This window comes from Trachurus japonicus, chromosome 1, assembly GCF_045865225.1.
Source record: "Trachurus japonicus isolate A0001 chromosome 1, Traja_1.0".
In the NCBI taxonomy this organism is placed as follows: Eukaryota; Metazoa; Chordata; class Actinopteri; order Carangiformes; family Carangidae; genus Trachurus; species Trachurus japonicus.
In genome coordinates this window covers 28,167,762-28,184,957 of record NC_140907.1, presented here as the reverse complement: position 1 = coordinate 28,184,957, position 17,196 = coordinate 28,167,762, and the positions used below count along the sequence as shown (strand labels likewise).

At 42.1% G+C, this 17,196-nt stretch overlaps 1 protein-coding gene across 1 annotated transcript in view; it reads right to left on the bottom strand.

The window, feature by feature from the left end:
* The window catches only part of myo15ab (myosin XVAb), a 55,472-nt gene that overhangs the window by 2,354 nt on the left and 35,922 nt on the right, over window positions 1-17,196 (bottom strand). The window contains exons 40-67 of the mRNA XM_085783757.1: window positions 16,650-16,718; window positions 16,465-16,529; window positions 15,444-15,866; window positions 14,337-14,418; window positions 14,112-14,207; window positions 13,638-13,698; window positions 13,220-13,313; window positions 12,971-13,082; window positions 11,839-11,954; window positions 11,668-11,727; window positions 11,350-11,425; window positions 11,081-11,196; window positions 10,840-10,958; window positions 9,636-9,777; window positions 9,294-9,405; window positions 9,121-9,195; window positions 7,057-7,262; window positions 6,825-6,943; window positions 5,521-5,590; window positions 5,333-5,405; window positions 5,146-5,219; window positions 4,930-5,012; window positions 4,696-4,826; window positions 4,490-4,584; window positions 2,868-2,945; window positions 2,649-2,745; window positions 1,102-1,262; window positions 874-1,007 (exon numbers count right to left, since the gene is read on the bottom strand). Coding sequence (XP_085639883.1) covers window positions 874-1,007; window positions 1,102-1,262; window positions 2,649-2,745; window positions 2,868-2,945; window positions 4,490-4,584; window positions 4,696-4,826; window positions 4,930-5,012; window positions 5,146-5,219; window positions 5,333-5,405; window positions 5,521-5,590; window positions 6,825-6,943; window positions 7,057-7,262; window positions 9,121-9,195; window positions 9,294-9,405; window positions 9,636-9,777; window positions 10,840-10,958; window positions 11,081-11,196; window positions 11,350-11,425; window positions 11,668-11,727; window positions 11,839-11,954; window positions 12,971-13,082; window positions 13,220-13,313; window positions 13,638-13,698; window positions 14,112-14,207; window positions 14,337-14,418; window positions 15,444-15,866; window positions 16,465-16,529; window positions 16,650-16,718 — 3,139 coding nt within the window. The remainder of the gene's footprint in view (window positions 1-873; window positions 1,008-1,101; window positions 1,263-2,648; window positions 2,746-2,867; window positions 2,946-4,489; window positions 4,585-4,695; window positions 4,827-4,929; window positions 5,013-5,145; window positions 5,220-5,332; window positions 5,406-5,520; window positions 5,591-6,824; window positions 6,944-7,056; window positions 7,263-9,120; window positions 9,196-9,293; window positions 9,406-9,635; window positions 9,778-10,839; window positions 10,959-11,080; window positions 11,197-11,349; window positions 11,426-11,667; window positions 11,728-11,838; window positions 11,955-12,970; window positions 13,083-13,219; window positions 13,314-13,637; window positions 13,699-14,111; window positions 14,208-14,336; window positions 14,419-15,443; window positions 15,867-16,464; window positions 16,530-16,649; window positions 16,719-17,196) is intronic.

The window sequence follows — 17,196 nt, the reverse complement described above, 5'->3', positions numbered from 1 at the left end:
TTTAGTCACAAACCTACTCATAAAATCTATCATCTGCATCACTTTAAACATTTAATAAGATCTGTTCATTTATCAAGGTTGCAACCCTCTATGTCTTTCTTTCTTTTATTAATATCTCTTTCACTTGTTTACATTGTATAATTTTATGGTCATTTCTTCTCATTCTTGTGTGAATATATATTAATATATTAAAGGGATAGTTCAACATTTTGGTAAATTGGCCCATTGTCATAATCCCTGTAGTTTTAGCAGTAGGTTTGTTACCTTTAATTGTCGGTGCAAGCTATTTTTAGAACGGAGGAGCAGAGCCGCGAGCTGCTCAGAGCTACGCTACGGAGGCTCATGGGATTTCTTGGTTTCCCTCATCAAACTCATCAAATACACAATCCAACAACTCCAAAACGCTCTGGTGGACAAGTTGTGACCTGCACATTCACCACGCTATGAGATAATAACAGAACTTTATGAGACAGAGTTGTTTTAGAGGCAAATTCATGCAAAACCGCTGATGTGCGTTCCTGTCGAGGGCAGTTTTTCAGCAAGCAGTCTCTGCATTTACGTCTCTGAGCAGCTCACGGCTCTGCTCCGCCGTTCTAAAAATAGCTTGCACCGACAATTAAAGGTAATGAACCTACGAACCTAGTCCTAAAACTATAGGGATTATGGCAATGGGCCAATTTGCCAAAATGTTGAACTATCCCTTAAATTTCATTGTATAAAAAGGAGCGTTGATATAACGTTGCACTGGATGTTTGATTTTCCTTTCGCTCAATAAAAAGTATTTGACGATAACGGGGAGTTATGGGACTGTGTTATCAGTGTCTCTGCTTCACGGCTGAGACAAACACACTGAGACATGTTTGCTGCGCTCACATGCTGGGGATGAAGATGACGTCTTTGGCTCGGTGCTGCAGAGCTGCCAGTTTGGTGATCTGGTGGAACTGCTGGTCGCTCACTTTTCCTTGTGGCAGCACATTGAGGAGACCTTTACGGTAGTCGGGCAGGATCTGCACATACACACATATGAGCTAGTCAGACAACAGATAAAGTGCTGTGTGTGTGTGTGTGTGTGTGTGTGTGTGAAAAATCCATGTGCTGTACCTGGTTATAATGCATCGCCACACAGAGCTCGTTGTCAAACTTGAGCGGCTGAGTCCAGACGACTCGTCTGAACCAGAAGCTGTAGTTGGTGTCGACGACCTCGGCCTCCGTCGCAACGTCCAGGATGTACTCGTTTTTGTTCAGGGGACGCACACTCTGACCTGGACGCACACACACAAAATATAAAAGGATTAATCACACAACAATTACTCAGATTAGGGCTGACACAATCATGAAATTTTATTTGACAATTAATTGGCATACAAATAATTGCGATTAACGATTTAACTGTCTTTTCTGATCATTTTATGCCACTATTACAGTGTAAGTCTAAACATAGTTTAATAATACACATACACCTGATGAGGGAGGAGAGGAAGAAGATAAAGAGCCTTTTATTTACTAACCCCAACCCAAAATAATTGCGATTAGTTCAAATAACCGGATCAGACAATAATTATTATGTAATAATTGTGACAGGCCTAACTCAGAAGAATGACCTCATGTTTGTTACTATGCGGGATCGTCAGTCAAGGTCAGTATCTGAACAAAAGTGACGACACAGAACAAACTATTGACATACAAACTATGGAAAGTCATGTTAATATTTGTGTAACCGCATGTTGTGTGACCTGCTGTGTTTCTGAATAGCATAGACGCCGGAGCAGCTGACAGCTGTTATCATGTGGAGATATTTAATGCTAAAGAAGGGGGAAAAAAACAACAACAACAACAGCATCCAAAGTGTGTTGACTGAGAGAAATGAGCGCTGCGGCGCTGACGCACTGCAAACCTGATACAGCAGAAGGAGCTGAAGTGTCATGCAGAGGATTAGGACAAAGAACAATAGGAACAATCAAAGAAAAAAAAGAAAAAAGCAGCAGGAACAAACTCAGCTGGAAGAAACGATGAAGCTCCAGCAGGTTTCTGCATTTATTCACTTATGGGAATGGGATGTAAGCGTGTGTGTGTGTGTGCATCATGTCTTTCTATAATCACGTCTGAACCCATCATAGGAGTCATGTGGGCTCTTGTCATTTGTCTTTTATTGTTCCCAAGGTTGTTAACTGTGTGTTTGTGGTTTATATATATTGAGCTTTCTATAGTTTTATGTATTTTATAGTGTTTTTACTCTGTGTTTTTATTTTTTATTTCATTCACTATCTATCTATCTATCTATCTATCTATCTATCTATCTATCTATCTATCTATCTATCTATCTATCTATCTATCTATCTACAAAGTGCATATGAACGCCACATTACGTAACTCGTTGGTGTGTAATAGAGAGCTGGGTTGTCACTGACAGAGACTGGGTGCTGTGGTATCAGTGTGAGGGATCTCTCATTATGTTGTCAGCACCATCAGGACTCATGAACATGACTGAGTGACTTTTGGCCCACAGCTACGAACCAGTGAACAGAGCCGTGAAGAGGATCTGCTGCTGCTTCTCTGCCAGGGAACAGCGAGAGAAGATGAACTTTGTGCACGAACACGACAATTATCTCCCGACAGAGAGGGAGCACACTGCATGTCTGTAAGCACACCTCTGTTGGTGACTAAAAATATGGCGTACTCCTCCATGGCCTCCAGCCGGTGTAAACCCATCTCATAGCACAGCTCCTCAATCACCTCCAGGGCGACCTGGAAAAACACCACCACACACACACACACACACACACACACACACACACATGAGTTCATGAGGATCCAGCTCTCCTCATAAAGTAAACTTCACTGATGATGAACAGTAGCTCAACACCCACGGAGCAGGTTTTGATTTTCACGTGGCGTTCGATGCCTCCGGGAAAGAGGAACAGCTGACGTTTTGAACTGCGTCCCGCCTGCGGAGGAAACAGACACACACACACACGCTCATGTAACGTATAGATTGTACATATACAGAGGAAATGTTGAAATACGGCACCTGAACACATCAAAACCTTCATACACAGTGTGTAACATCTGACTATAAGCACAGCTACTGCCTGTGTTTTAAGATTTTACACACAATGTATCAGTTTTTTAAAAATATGGTGCATTTTTATAGATTAAATTACACAGATAGATGTTAAAGGACAAAAATGGAGATTTCCTATTGTTTCCTTATTGTCAGGAAGAACTATGAAAAGAACAAAATGAATGAATGTATTAATTTTCTCTCTGTCTTTGAGCCCCGAGCCGACTGCTTCCTCCCTAAGAATACATTTTCCTCATTTCCTAAAAACAGCTGGACACTAAAGACGCACACGGCGTATTTATTTTGCAGACTATTTCCAGGCTGTGTGGCTCCGCACAAAGAGAGAACATGTCACCCAGTGTTGCGTATTCTCGGCAACACTGTGACTCATTGATGTGTTTTTAATGGCTTTAGGACGACAAAGGAGCTCTATGGCACAGAGGAATAAGCTAAATCAGGCTTTGGATGCAGAGACAATAGTTGTTAGGAGAATTAATTTATTGTTGGATTCGGCCTTTTCATGGGATTTGTCTGCAGTGGGGGAAACAAACAAACAAAACATCATCAGCTTTATCCTGAAAAATGAGCTCCAATTCGATCAGCTACAACACTCATTTGCTGCTTAATGGTGATATCATAACATAATGTACAGATTAAACAAAACACTCAATGTGGTTATTCTGTATAATGAGTGCCTTTCACATCTGATACTGGATGTTATGTCCACTGACCATTAGTGTTTCGGTCAAGGCCACCTAACTCAAGATCAAGTCAAGACCAAGACGAGACTTTGAGGGGGTCGAGACAGAGCCAAGGTCTGTACATTTCAGTACCAGTACTCATAATTATCATGTGATTGATATTTACATTATTCCTCAGCTAAAAATAAAAGATAATTGTATATAAAATCTAAATTTTATTGGAACAAAGTTTGGATTGAACAGAAGAACACAGCACAGAAAAGTATTCTATACAGTATCTTTCGTTATCTTTATTCTATTCTATTTGATTCTATTGTATATACTGTAAATCCTAAATTGTATATCGTGCATATTTTTTGCACTAAAATATTTTTTATTAATCTATTTTATTAAAAATGTTATTTTATCTCCACTTTTTACTAGTTTTTGTACCTTTTGTGTCTGCACCCGACACCATGTCAAGTTCCTGGTGCTGTAAACTGACCTCGACTGCTCTTGGCAATCAAAACATTTCTAAATGACACAAGCTGATACTTTTGTAGAAAAATGATTGATTATCTTAAAGTTATTGAATTACATTACATAAACCAAAGTGAGTGAGCGACAGAGAGATATTTGTAGTTAAAAAAAGATATCACTGCAGCTCGGGTCTTGATGGTCTTGAAAAAAAATCGAGTCCAGCTCGACCGAGACCAAGACATTAAAAATGTACCGCGACACTACTGACCATCATGGCCTTCAGCTCCATGCTGTTGGGTGGAATGATGCGTCCTCCGTACTGAAACGTCTTCTTCAGGTTCTGCTCGCACGCTTTAGCTATACCTGATTTAAAAAATACAAAACACATCTCATGTTAGGTTCTTTGGTAAAGTGCATAACAGATTTACACCTGATGATATTGTATGTGTGTGTGTGTGTGTGTGTGTGTTTCACCTTGATACTGCACCCCGGCGCTGCGTGAGGCCTGCTGCAGGTTTTTGAGTAGGAAGGGTTTGAGGACTTCAGAGCAGCGATGGTACGCAGTCAGGACGTACAGCAGCCTCCAGCCTCGTTGGCAACTATCGCTGTGCAAAACAACAACAAATCGCAGGCTCAGAGGAGGGAAGGTGTGTGTCTTTGTGTGTGTATGTGTGTGTGTGTGTTTTGCGGCAGGTAGTGTACACTTACGGTTTGGAGCTGGTGTTCGCTGTAAGCTGTTTGAGGAGCTGGCAGTAAGCCTCATCCCTCATCAAGGTGAACTCTCCTATGAGCTGAGGAGGACACACACACACACACACACACACACACACACACACACACACACACACACACACATTAATTAGAAGACTGTCAAAGAGAAAAAAAGCCTTCAGAATAAGTGTGTGTGTGCGTGTGGGGACTTACCTTGAGGAATGTGCTGACCACTTCCTGCTCTGTGAGTCCCCTCAACGGCGAATCGCCCATGAAACGCATCACCGCTGCACAAAACACACAACCAGGAACACACACACAGCAGTCAGCCATTTGTTTCACACTCTGAGGGCGACTCGCAGCCCAGATGTGGTAACAGCAGCAGCAGGAGAGAACTTACACAGGAAGAGATCGGCCGCCACTCTGTTCATGGCTGCATCGGTGAACTCGATGAGAGACTCGGTCAGAGGCGTCTGAGACGGAGAAAAATCAGATTATTAGCAATTTAACTGGGTCAATAACTGATATGGGTCAATAACTGATTTATCTGAGAAGACACATGTTCAATCAGTACACAACTAAAGGCACCTTCGAGAACTTTATCATCTCCATCGGCTCCCTCGAGTCTCTGTTCTTGCTTTTGCTCTTTAAGGAATCTCTGAAATCAAAACGAAACCAGCCACAAAGTGAAGTGATAAGAAGTAAAAACTCCTGCAATTAAATATTAATCAAATAAAAAAATGAAACTGAAACAAATGATGTAAATCACAGAACAAACCGCTCCAATAAAACTGAGTAAAGTTCAATAAGGAAGAATGTTTACGTCTCTCCCATTCATTATTCTCTCTCCCTGTCTCACCTTACTCCTTAACCAATCAGATTTCACTACGATCAACTAGCTGATCAAGTTGTAGCTGGTCTGCATGGAGATGATTTTAACTATTTTATATATTGTGGAGCAGTTTAATCCATTCTGTGAAGATGAATACTATTTTAGAAACCAATTACGTTTGATATAAAATGTTTAAAGGGATAGTTCAACATTTTGGCAAATTGGCCCATTGCCATAATCCCTATAGTCTTAGCAGTAGGTTCATTACCTTTAATAATACATGCAAAACCGCAGTTTTTCAGCAAGCAGTCTCTGCATTTACCTCTAAAACAACTCTGTCTGGTAACGTTCTGTTATTATCTCATAGCGTGGTGAATGTGCAGGTCACAACTTGTCCACCAGAGTGTTTTGGAGTTGTTGGATTATGTATTTGATGAGTTTGATGAGGGAAACCAAGAAATCCCATGAGCCTCCGTAGCGTAGCTCTGAGCAGCTCGCCGCTCTGCTCCGCCGTTCTAAAAATAGCTTGCACCAACAATTAAAGGTAACGAACCTACTGCTATGACTATAGGATTATGACAATGGGCCAATTTGCCAAAATGTTGAACTATCCCTTTAATCTGCAAAATAAGTATTATTAAAGTTAAATATTCCACTCCCTTGTGTAAAAAGTAGCATGAAACTGAAAAATAAAAGGAAGCATAAAATTATATTTTGGATATGGAAATGTCATCATCTGCAAAATGTTGTGTCACATTTTACCTTTAAACAATAAAACTGCAGCTGCTGTGATTTTAATATTGCACTTGGCCGTATTACTCCATCTTCCTCCCACATAATCCAGAGACATGCACATGAATTAATTGGTGACTTTAAAATTGCCTGTGGATGTGAATGTGACCTCCCTGAGCCGCTGCATTAATAAGTGGTACAGACAGTGGATGGAAGGACTTACTGCCATACTGCAAATTCGATTATATGTGAATTAATTTTGCAGCCCTATGTAGAAAATGTGCTTCATTACTCTCCACTGTCTGTCTCTTCTTTGTTGTTGTCTCACCCCTTCCCGCTGGGCCGCTGTCTGAAATACTTCTTGGCGAACTCCACCATGTCATATCTGGTGTCCTGCAGCGTCCTCTCATCCAGATCCCCGTCAGAGAAGCCGTCCAGAGAAACTTTCTGAAAGGAGAGAGAAAAAAAGAAAAAAGAAAGAAAGAAAGGTTGACGGGAGAAAACAACCTGACACCTGCTTCACTTTGACTGACGGACCAAGAGAGGAAACACCTGCGCACCTCAATCGTTTGATCTATCTCGTGTGCAGCCATGGTGGACGCCACGGCGACAGCGACGGCTGACGACACGGCAAACTGCCCGGCTCCTCCGCGAGGCTCCGTCGTACGGTCCAGTGGCAGCGACAGGAAGTCAGGGGGAGCGACGGGGTGGACGCACTCGGCCGGGAACGCACCCGAGCGTCCGAACACGGCGCCAAACTTCCAGCCTGACACACACACAGACACACACATACACAGAGCAGAGGGATTACAACACGCAGGTGCACAAACACACACCTGGTTGTGTTGTTGTGACCTACAGGGCAGTCGCAACGGGCTCGCGACTGGAAGGTCATCGGTTCCATCTCCGGATTACATCTGGGTGGGAGAAGTGAAAGAGCAGCACTTCTCCAACCTTCACCAACGCCGCTGTGGCGCCCTTGAGCACGGCCCTTTAACCCCGACTCATTACCAGTGGAGCCAGAGGTCGGACTGTGGCAGCCTCCAGGTGTGTGTGTGTGTGCGCGTGTGTGTGTGTGTGTGATCGGTGCGCTCCTGTTAAAGCAAAAGCTGCCTCTGAGTGAAAACACCCAGAATGAATAAAGGTTAAACAACAGAGCTTTAAGTCCTGATCGCTATCGGCCCGTCTCTCTCGGAGCAGGTGGCCGCTTCATTTAAAGTCAGATCATTATCGTCACACTCTTCTTTCTTATTTACACGACCCAACTCCCCTGCACAGCTTCACTGATAACCTGCCACATAATGCAGCCAGCGGTTTAATTATAGATACTATACCCATGGCTATTCCTGTCACTTGTGACGACATCGTATTGACTTACATTAATTCCCTGAAGGGTAACCCCTAATTAGCTACGGCCTCTACATGCTTAATCCCTCCAACTCCACCTTGGTGCACCACTATACTTGGAGCTAAAAACGCTAAACCAAAGCATTAACCTTTTAAAGATTAAAGCAGCACTCATAGATATCTTTATATTAAAGGGATAGTTCAACATTTTGGCAAATTGGCCCATTGCCATAATCCCTATAGTCATAGCAGTAAGTTCGTTACCTTTAATTGTCGGTGCAAGCTATTTTTAGAACGGCGGAGCAGAGCGGCGAGCTGCTCAGAGCTACGCTACGGAGGCTCATGGGATTTCTTGGTTTCCCTCATCAAACTCATCAAATATACACAATCCAACAACTCCAAAACGCTCTGGTTGACAAGTTGTGACCTGCTCATTCACCACGCTATGAGATAATAATGTAACGTTACGAGACAGAGTTGTTTTGTTGTGACCAATCGCAGCCATACAGACCGCATGGATGTAATTGATCAATTTCTTTGCAGGCCTGCAGCCGCTAGAGAGAATGGATTTTTTTTTTTGTTCCTTTTGCTCCTACATTGTGTAGGTCGTACTGTTGGGCCATAACCACCATCTAAATGATGTTAATACGTCGACCATAGCTTTAACAAATACATGAATAAAAGTTTTCTCTTGCTAAGATCTTGATTTCATATGTTGCCTTTTTATTAAGGTAATGATGATAACAGAGATGAATGATGTATGACGGATCAAAACTCAAACCACCTGAGTATCTGGTGCTTTGTGAGGTTCATTTGAAGGTATTTTTGAAAGAAATAACACAAATGACACAATAAATTATAAATATATATGCAGGTGCACTTTCATTTGGGTTCCTGTGTTATCCAGTATCTGTCTGACGTGACTTCGCCTCATGTGTGACACTTTTTCATCTTTTATGTCCTCAAGACGTGGCACGAATCAATATTTTTCAAATTGCATCGCCATCCTCCATCTGGAAAATAATTTTCTGATACAATATTGTATTTAAAGAGCGCCGCAGGCAGTGTCAACATCGCTGCACCCATTTCTCCTTGACGTAAAATACTACCACACCTCCGGGGCGCGGAGACACAGACCAGGTTAGTAAATCTCTCAAAGCTGTCAGCTTGAATTGTCGCCCTGTTTATTCTGGGGCCTCGGCCGTGACGCTAACACCTGGTTACTGCATGCAAGATACATGATGATGACTGATGGGATTGTAAATCAGGCCACTCACCAAAGTCTTGAGTGTCTCTCTTCAGCTCCTCCAAAAACACCACCTTCTTCCTCACCACACACCCGTAGCTGTAACCTGCAACACACACACACACAGCAAAACACACACTCTTAAATTAAAGATTCACTATGAGATAAGAGGATTCGATTCCCACCACTTGTACAGTGTGTCACCTTTCTCCAGCCCGTCCATAACCTGCAGCCTGATGACGTCGCCTTTATGGAAGTTGAGCATCGAGTGCTCGTCCGTCACGAAGTTACGTTCGGCGATCACGTAGTCCGAGTCCTAAGAGGATGAAAGAAGCGGCGTTACATGTGACATGTGAGGTTTCAGCTGCAGTTGTTTGGACGTCAGATTTCCTCTTTCACAGGAAATACTTTCTGAGATCTTCCAGAAAAAAGCATGTTGGGAGGATTTTACCTTTTTATTTCCCTCAGGCTAGACTAAATAAGAGCTACAATTTTTTCTTTAGGTGTTTTATTTTAGTATAGATAGAAGAAGTGTGTGTGCTGTACCCGTTTGATCTCACTGATGAACGTGTCTATCAGGTGTTTGACTTGCGGCGCCTTGGCTGAGAAGAGAATCAGTTTCTCGTTGGTCAGGTTGAACTCCAGCATGTTCTCAGACGGGATGGTCACAAACAAGATGTCTGCATAGCTGAAATAACAAAACACAGTGTGGTGGCACACACACATGAATGTAAATAAACATAGACAAAAGAGTCTTCTTCTAATAATATAACCTATAATTAACCTTATTAGAAATATACAGTTGTGCACAAGAATTCAAACATATTTAGTGACTATTATGTGTAATGTGGTTTCTGAAATGAATACATACAGTTGCATTTCGAAAGAAAGAAAGAACGAGACAAAAACATGGAAAGAAAGAAAGAAAGAAAGAAAGAAAGAAAGAAAGAAAGAAAGAAAGAAAGAAAGAAAGAAAGAAAGAAAGAAAGAAAGAAAGAAAGAAACCACTTGATTAAAGTCTATTTAACTGGGGATGAGAATTAATTATTTATTAAGAGCCACTATTCTTCCTTTTTTAATTTAAAATCTGATCACTCATCATCAGTGCTGCATGGTGCGATACCAGCTGCCGCTTAAATTGACTTTTCCATTTCAAAGACATTTCATTTCTTTCCTTTCAGACTGATAATCAGTTTGCAAAGCTGCAAGTTTGATATTTTATTTAATTGTGTGTGTGGAGAGACATTATAGTTTGACTGACAGCTGAGGTTGGTTAATGTGTAGACTCAGACAGGATGGATGGATAGTAGGCAAACTGTTACATTTTGAAATAGTGTATAATATTGGTGTTGATATTAAGCCAATGCAATTAGAAAGGGGCAGGTACTATAAGTCTTTCTTCATCCTGCTCCTTTTCATTCATGGTGATTATGTGTACGTCCATGTAAATATGTGCAACCGTGTGAAGTATGTAAACCATGCATGGAATAAATCAAAATGAAATGAAATATGTTTCTTACATAATATGTTTTTTTTTCTGTGTACAGACATAGATAGACATACTGTAGATACATTACAGATCAGTCTAAATGATAAAAGATGAGCAGGAGAGCAGGAGTTGTAACTTCCAAGTCTGAAATCTCACCTGACCTGACACTGCTTTGTTTCAAACCAGTAATACACACCTACTGTATGTGGTGGTGATAACAACAGAAATGTTAACACACACTTTCAGACAAACAGCACATACGTGTACGGTCGCAGGACTCTGAAGTAGTCTGGAGCTGCTGCGCTGCTCTTCACTGTCTTCAACAGTTTAATCCCACTGTGAGACACTGAGAGCACCTGCACACCTGTTCCCACACTACCCTGCACACACACACACACACACACACACACACACACACACGTAAACATAGAGAAGGTTGATTAAGAAGAAAAAAACACACACACACAAAGTAACACACTCAGTAATTATTTCCCTCCCTCACCGAGGCAGGGAAGAGCCGGGAGAAGTAGATTTCCCAGGTTTCCCTGGCGGCGGTTACGATTGTTTTCTTCACATGCTCCTCCACCGGGTCCATGTTCTGTTGAACCCCGTGTTTAGCTGTCAGTCACACAAACACACACACACACACACATGTGAGCTCATGAATGTCAAGGAGATGTGTTTGGATTAGAGCAGTGAATAATAAAAAATATTTTTAAAAAAACAGAAAAAGAAAAAGAAAAATCTCTCCAGGAAGAACAGACAGACTACCGAAAAGAGCTTTCATTTTCTGCCTTTCATCCCGGGTGATGCGAACACAGGCCTCTGACAGAGTGTCATTCACTATCTGTGGGAGAGAGCAGAGCGGAGCGGAGGAGAGGGGATGTTAGAAATAATTTTGTTTGATCTGTCGATGATTTTTTCAGTTGTCAGAAATATCAAAAATGTGGAGCACCATTTATGAGAGGCATAAAGGTGCAATGAATTAACAAATGTGTTTGATTCATAGATATAAACGCATATATATTCATACATCAACATCATATACGTCCATACATTCACTCCGCTTTAATGAATGAGTGAAGTGACCTGTTTGAAAATGAGATCCAGCACCACAGGATTGTTGAAGCTGTCTTTAGGATAGAAAACCTGTCAAAGTAAAAAAAAAAAAGAAAGAAAGAAAACACTCAAATATATTATAATATATATTTATACTTTTTTTTTTAGGTCTGTGTATTTGCGTGTGTAGTTTGTGCACACCTCCTTCCTGAGGTAGAGTCTCCAGGAGACGTTGGTGTAGGTGTAGTGCTCGTCGTTGGCGCTCTGATGAAGCTGCGTCTGGATGGTCTCCGTCTCCACCGGCAGCTCACGAGAAACTGCAACACATCACATCACATGACATCACATACACAATGTGGTTTCAGGCAAATAGCACTGTGTTACACCCAGTGAAATAACTTCATAAGGTTTATTATAGGACGCTGTGCCAGAACAACAAACCCTCCAAATATCATGTATAAAGCACTGTATTATACATATTATATTCTTTATTCCGAATGCAGTGGTCGGTGTGTTTTTTAGTTGATCTATAATAAAGTTAAATTTGAATAAAGCTGCATATTTGCCCATTATTGAAGACATGCCCCTTTGAAGGAGAACTATGCAAGTTCGGTCGCATTTCACTGTTTTGCTGACCCTCCTCCCTCCCCCCCACCCGCCATGTGCATTTGTTTTTAACAAAGCCGGCGAGAAAGCAATCAATGGAGCAGTGGATAACGTTTTTATATCACATATGTGTTACATTGTGTAGGCTATATTTGTGTAGTCTAATCTTTCATAAACAACAGATTATGGATTTCACAGGGCGTGTTTGTGTTGTGGTGTCGCTGAGACGAGAGCTGGGACACCAGGTCGGAGGAGCTGATCTTACCAGGTTGGTTTTTGGCCAAGAGACGCTAGGTGGAAGACAGAGAGCCTCCGTCCTACCTCGTAACAAGTCATTTAACCATCACAATTACTCCGAAGCTGTTTAATAAATTAATAATTTAAACTTGATAAAGGTAAAAATCTTGCATTGTTCCTCTTTAAGGTACATATGAGCAAATAAAAAACATGAAAAAATGAATTTAATAAAAGTGACTTATTGTGATTAGTAACTATGGACACATATGTGATTAATTATGATTAAATACTTTCTTCTGGCAGGCCCTATTGTGACACATTTTACCTTTATCATTTCTATCCAAGTTATCTTGGGGGCTGTTTTTGCCTTTATTCCGATGTCACAGAGAGAAAGAGAGTGAATGTGAGTGAGGGGATGATGAAGGTCAAAGGGCAGCAGGTCGGTCTCTAACCCGTGAACTCTGTAGCTCAGACTGGACCGAGTCCGTACCTGGAGGCGGTCTGGGGAGAGGACGATCAGGAGCTTTGGTCTTCAGACTCTTGGTGGGTTTGACTCCGACCTCCTTCGTGGCAGAAGGTGTCGTAGCAACAGGACGTCTGGGCTGAAAACAGACAACAGCTGCCGTCACAACAACGGTCACTACTGTTATATGTCCAGATATTAGTATTTGACTGTGTGTTGTGGCATTGTTTAGGCGTGTGTGTGTGTGTGTGTGTGTGTGTGTGTGTGTGTGTGTACCTGTGGAGCAGGAGGGTTGTCCATCTGGGGTTTGAGGATCTGCAAAGCTTCATCACGAGCTGTTTGCTTCTTCTTAAACTTCCCCTCCGGTCTCCTAAACACAGACACACACACGCACGGTGTCGACGCTGCACATCACGCGGTCTGCTGCAGGATTTTACAGCTACACATGTGAAACCTTTGTGTGTTTGTGTTTGCGTGTAAATAAAATCACTCTGGTGCCGTGCGCTCACTGCAACGATGACACCACAGTCTGTATCTGTTGGTGGTTTGTTGCTGTCGTCGTGTGAACAGTTAAGTCTGTGACCGAAGATAGAATCAACTGCTGCGTCGTGTTTACAAGCAGAAATCCACTGAGCTGACTCCTCGTCTGTGTGTGTGTGTGTGTGTGTGTGTGTGTGTGTGTGTAAAACCTCACCTCTTGCCCGGTGGCAGTGAGTCTGGTGGAGGAGGTGGGGAGTTGTACCGTTTGATGATATCTGTAAAATATAATAATATATAATATGTGATAATGTGAACGTGAACTTCTCTTTCACTGTTTTATATCCATGAATATTAACTCATGCGGCTTTTTGAAAACTGTAAACTACATAAGAAGAAAAAGAATAGAAAGAGGAAGAAGATTAGAAAACAGACGAAGAATAGAAAAAGAGTACTAATAAGAATAGAAGAAGGAGAAGAATAGAAAAAACAGGAAGAAAGACAGGAAGAAGGAGGAGAATAGCAAGAATAGAAAGATTAAGAAGAAAGGAGTAGAATAAAGAGAAGAATAGAAGGAAAAATACTAAGAAGAATAGAAAAAACAGAAAGGACAGGAAGATCTGGAATCAATATAATGCAAAAAGACCTGAGAGCAATAAAACATATAGAAACATCTTTGACCTCCACGTACCCTGGATGTCTTGACTGGGGACGACGTGGTCTGTCATCCGAGCCGAGTACTTCACCACCTCTCCAGCAGGGGGCGGAGGAGTCGTCGCCACTGGGGCTAAAACACACACACACACACACAAACACACACAAACACACACACACAGACACACACAGGCTTTAACAAGCTGCGCTCCCTCTTAGATAAGAGTTTCAGTTAAAGGGACTTTCTGTTTCTCTCCGTTACCAAACTTCCTGGCCGGTTTGTCCCGGTCGACGGGGACGCCGGGAGCCTTCCTCCGGGGGACGCTGTCCTTACCTGACTGCGCCTGAAAGAGTCACAACGTTTTGCACTCAAGGTTTTTTTTTCTCTCCAGATATTAATTTTTTTGTCACTTTGAGCGAGGTTAATGCCAAAGCAAAGAGAGGGGGAGAAAAGGGAGGAGGAGAAACACACACTCAGCACATTTTCTCTTGTTACACAGAGAGAGAGGGAGAGAACAGAGACATGGAGAGAAAAACTTGTGGAGGAGAGAATCTGCACTTCAGCCCGATGATGTCATCTGATTGATTCATCATCATGTTGCACTGAGCTGCAGGCTAAATGTTCGAGTTTGACATTTAAATGGTTTGGCTGAACAAACTTAATATATTCCATAATTTATCTTCCTTTACTTTTTTTTTTTTTTGTCTTTTTCTCACTTTAAATCTGTATAATTGATTTTATGTTCTATTTATTATTATTGTATCATACTGCTTCATTATACAACTTTTGATTATAAGTGTTAAGATAATGTGCAGCTGTAAAAAAAAAAAAAAAAAAAAAAAGAAGAAAAAAATGTATATGAAGGGAAATGGATTTGTCATGTTACCATTGTGAAAAAATAAATAAAAATTAAGTAAAAAAAACAAAACATCACAAACTATTAAATTAAAATACTGACTAATACGAGAGAAGTTCGCTCCATGACGTTCAGGAACAGCTGTAACGTCCTGTTTAACATCTGTCTGGAGGTTTTCGTCTCACTTTCAATACTTGGTGTTTCCTCTGAATGATTAGACAGAGAACTGAGGGCACTTCTCATCTTGTGTTGATGTGTTTTATGTAAGATTTGCTTTGTTTTTTCTTCAACCAGCTGCTGCTCATTATCTCCACTACACAGTTTTCATTTTTGTCTTCATTTCTCTCCACGAAAAAAAAAAAAAAAAAAAAAAAAAAAGCTCATTTAAATCTTAAATAAGCTGCATCTGTTGGCTAAAGTTTATTAAAAAAACCAAAAAACCTCTGCAGAGCTGAATCACTGTGCACCATGTCAGCTTGTGCTGTAATCTCACACGTCTCAGAGCTACTGACCTGTGCAGCAGGGTTCGCTCGTGGCTGAGCCGGCGCCGTTTTGTTGGCGGAGCTCGGCGGAGGTTGGGCTTTGTGGTGGGCGGCCTGAGGCTGAGGCTGAGCTGCGGGCTCAGCGGGGGGCCGAGCTGGAGGCTGTGATGGAGTTTGTTCCGGTTGAGCGGTGGGCGGAGGGTAGGGGCTCTGCGGGACGCCCGCTGCGGCGGCGGCGTAGGGAGTGGGAGTGAAGTTGGCGTAGGGGCTGGGTGGGATGTTGGCGTACGGGCTCGGGGGCAAGGTCGCGTACGGGCTGGCGGGGGCGTACGGGCTGAGCGGAGGAGGGTGGGTGAGCAGGGGGCTCATGGGAGGGCTGGTGATCGGGGTGGTGGGGGGGCTCGACACGGGGCTGCTGACCATCGCCATGGCCTGCATGGTCATCTGCTGCGCCTGGAGAGACGAGAGGATGACACAGCGAATCAGAAAAAGACAGAGCAGTGGAACAAATCAACAGACAAGAGGGAGAGAGAGGGGAGGGAGGGGGGGGGTCTTGATCCTGATCTGACACATTCAGCCCGGGTGTCAAACCTTCATACTGTTGTACTGTGAGAATGGAAAACTGTCAAAATAGCATCAATAGTATCATATTAGTTTGTATTTATTGATTTTATTCATATACCTGAGGTTTTAGTTGCGTCATGGAGGAAAAACAGCAATTCAGATATCCACACTTCTTCAGCAGCATCATCTATGTTAAGTATGTCGTAATGACTTTATTAAATCAATAAAGTTCTTTATATTACGGTGCTAAGCCCTCCTGCTTAAGTTTTATCTTATTACACTTTCTGTGTAATAAGATAAGCGTTTTGGAGTTGCTGGATTGTGTATTTGATGAGTTTGATGAGGGAAATCATGAAATCCCATTAGCCTCTGTACCGACAATTAAAGGTAACAAACCTACTCTAAAACTATAGGGATTATGGCAATGGGCCAATTTGCCAAAATGTTGAACAATCCAATGCATTCAAAAATATGAGTGGGGGTTTACCATGATGATAGCTTGCTGGTTCACGATTGCCTGCTGCTGCTGGGCCAGAACCGTCTGCTGAGCATCTGGGGGGGTGGGAGGGGGGTGAGGAGAAACACAGTTAACAAGACACAGCAACGGGGGAGTTTGATGTTTGATGAGTTTTATTTTCCCCCTCGTGTCTCCTGCTCACGCTCGATACGAACCAGGTGTTACAGGTGCAACCGCGGCAACAGGAGGCGACATCACACCTCCCACAGGAAGCACTCTGACAGCTGTGGACACAAAAACACACATTATGTGTAAGTCGGATTTAATGTGTGTTTGCTTTTCTGCACTCGCTTCATGTCTACTGTAAAAAGTGAACATTATCCAAAGAGCAAAGATTTACAGAAACAACATGATACCATGATGAGTGTGTCTGGGCTCCAGACGGCCTCTAAATGGAGGCATTTTGCCCCTAAAAGTTGAGACAGTGCATGTAAATTTTTCATCTACCTACGCAAATGCAACCAGCAAATTTTTCTTTTTTTGTAGTTGCCTGTTTTGTTCTTTTTCAAACACTGGTGAAACATGGAAAGGGCGGCGCAAAGAATCTGAAATCTGTCATTACAGGTGGATCATGAATGAAAAGGAAATGTGAATATTTGCTTTGCAAGTCGATTTATGGTGTGCGCCCCTAAATTTGTATGCGCTCCTGAAATTTTAAGTGGGTTTACTTTAAAGGGATAGTTCAACATTTTGGCAAATTGT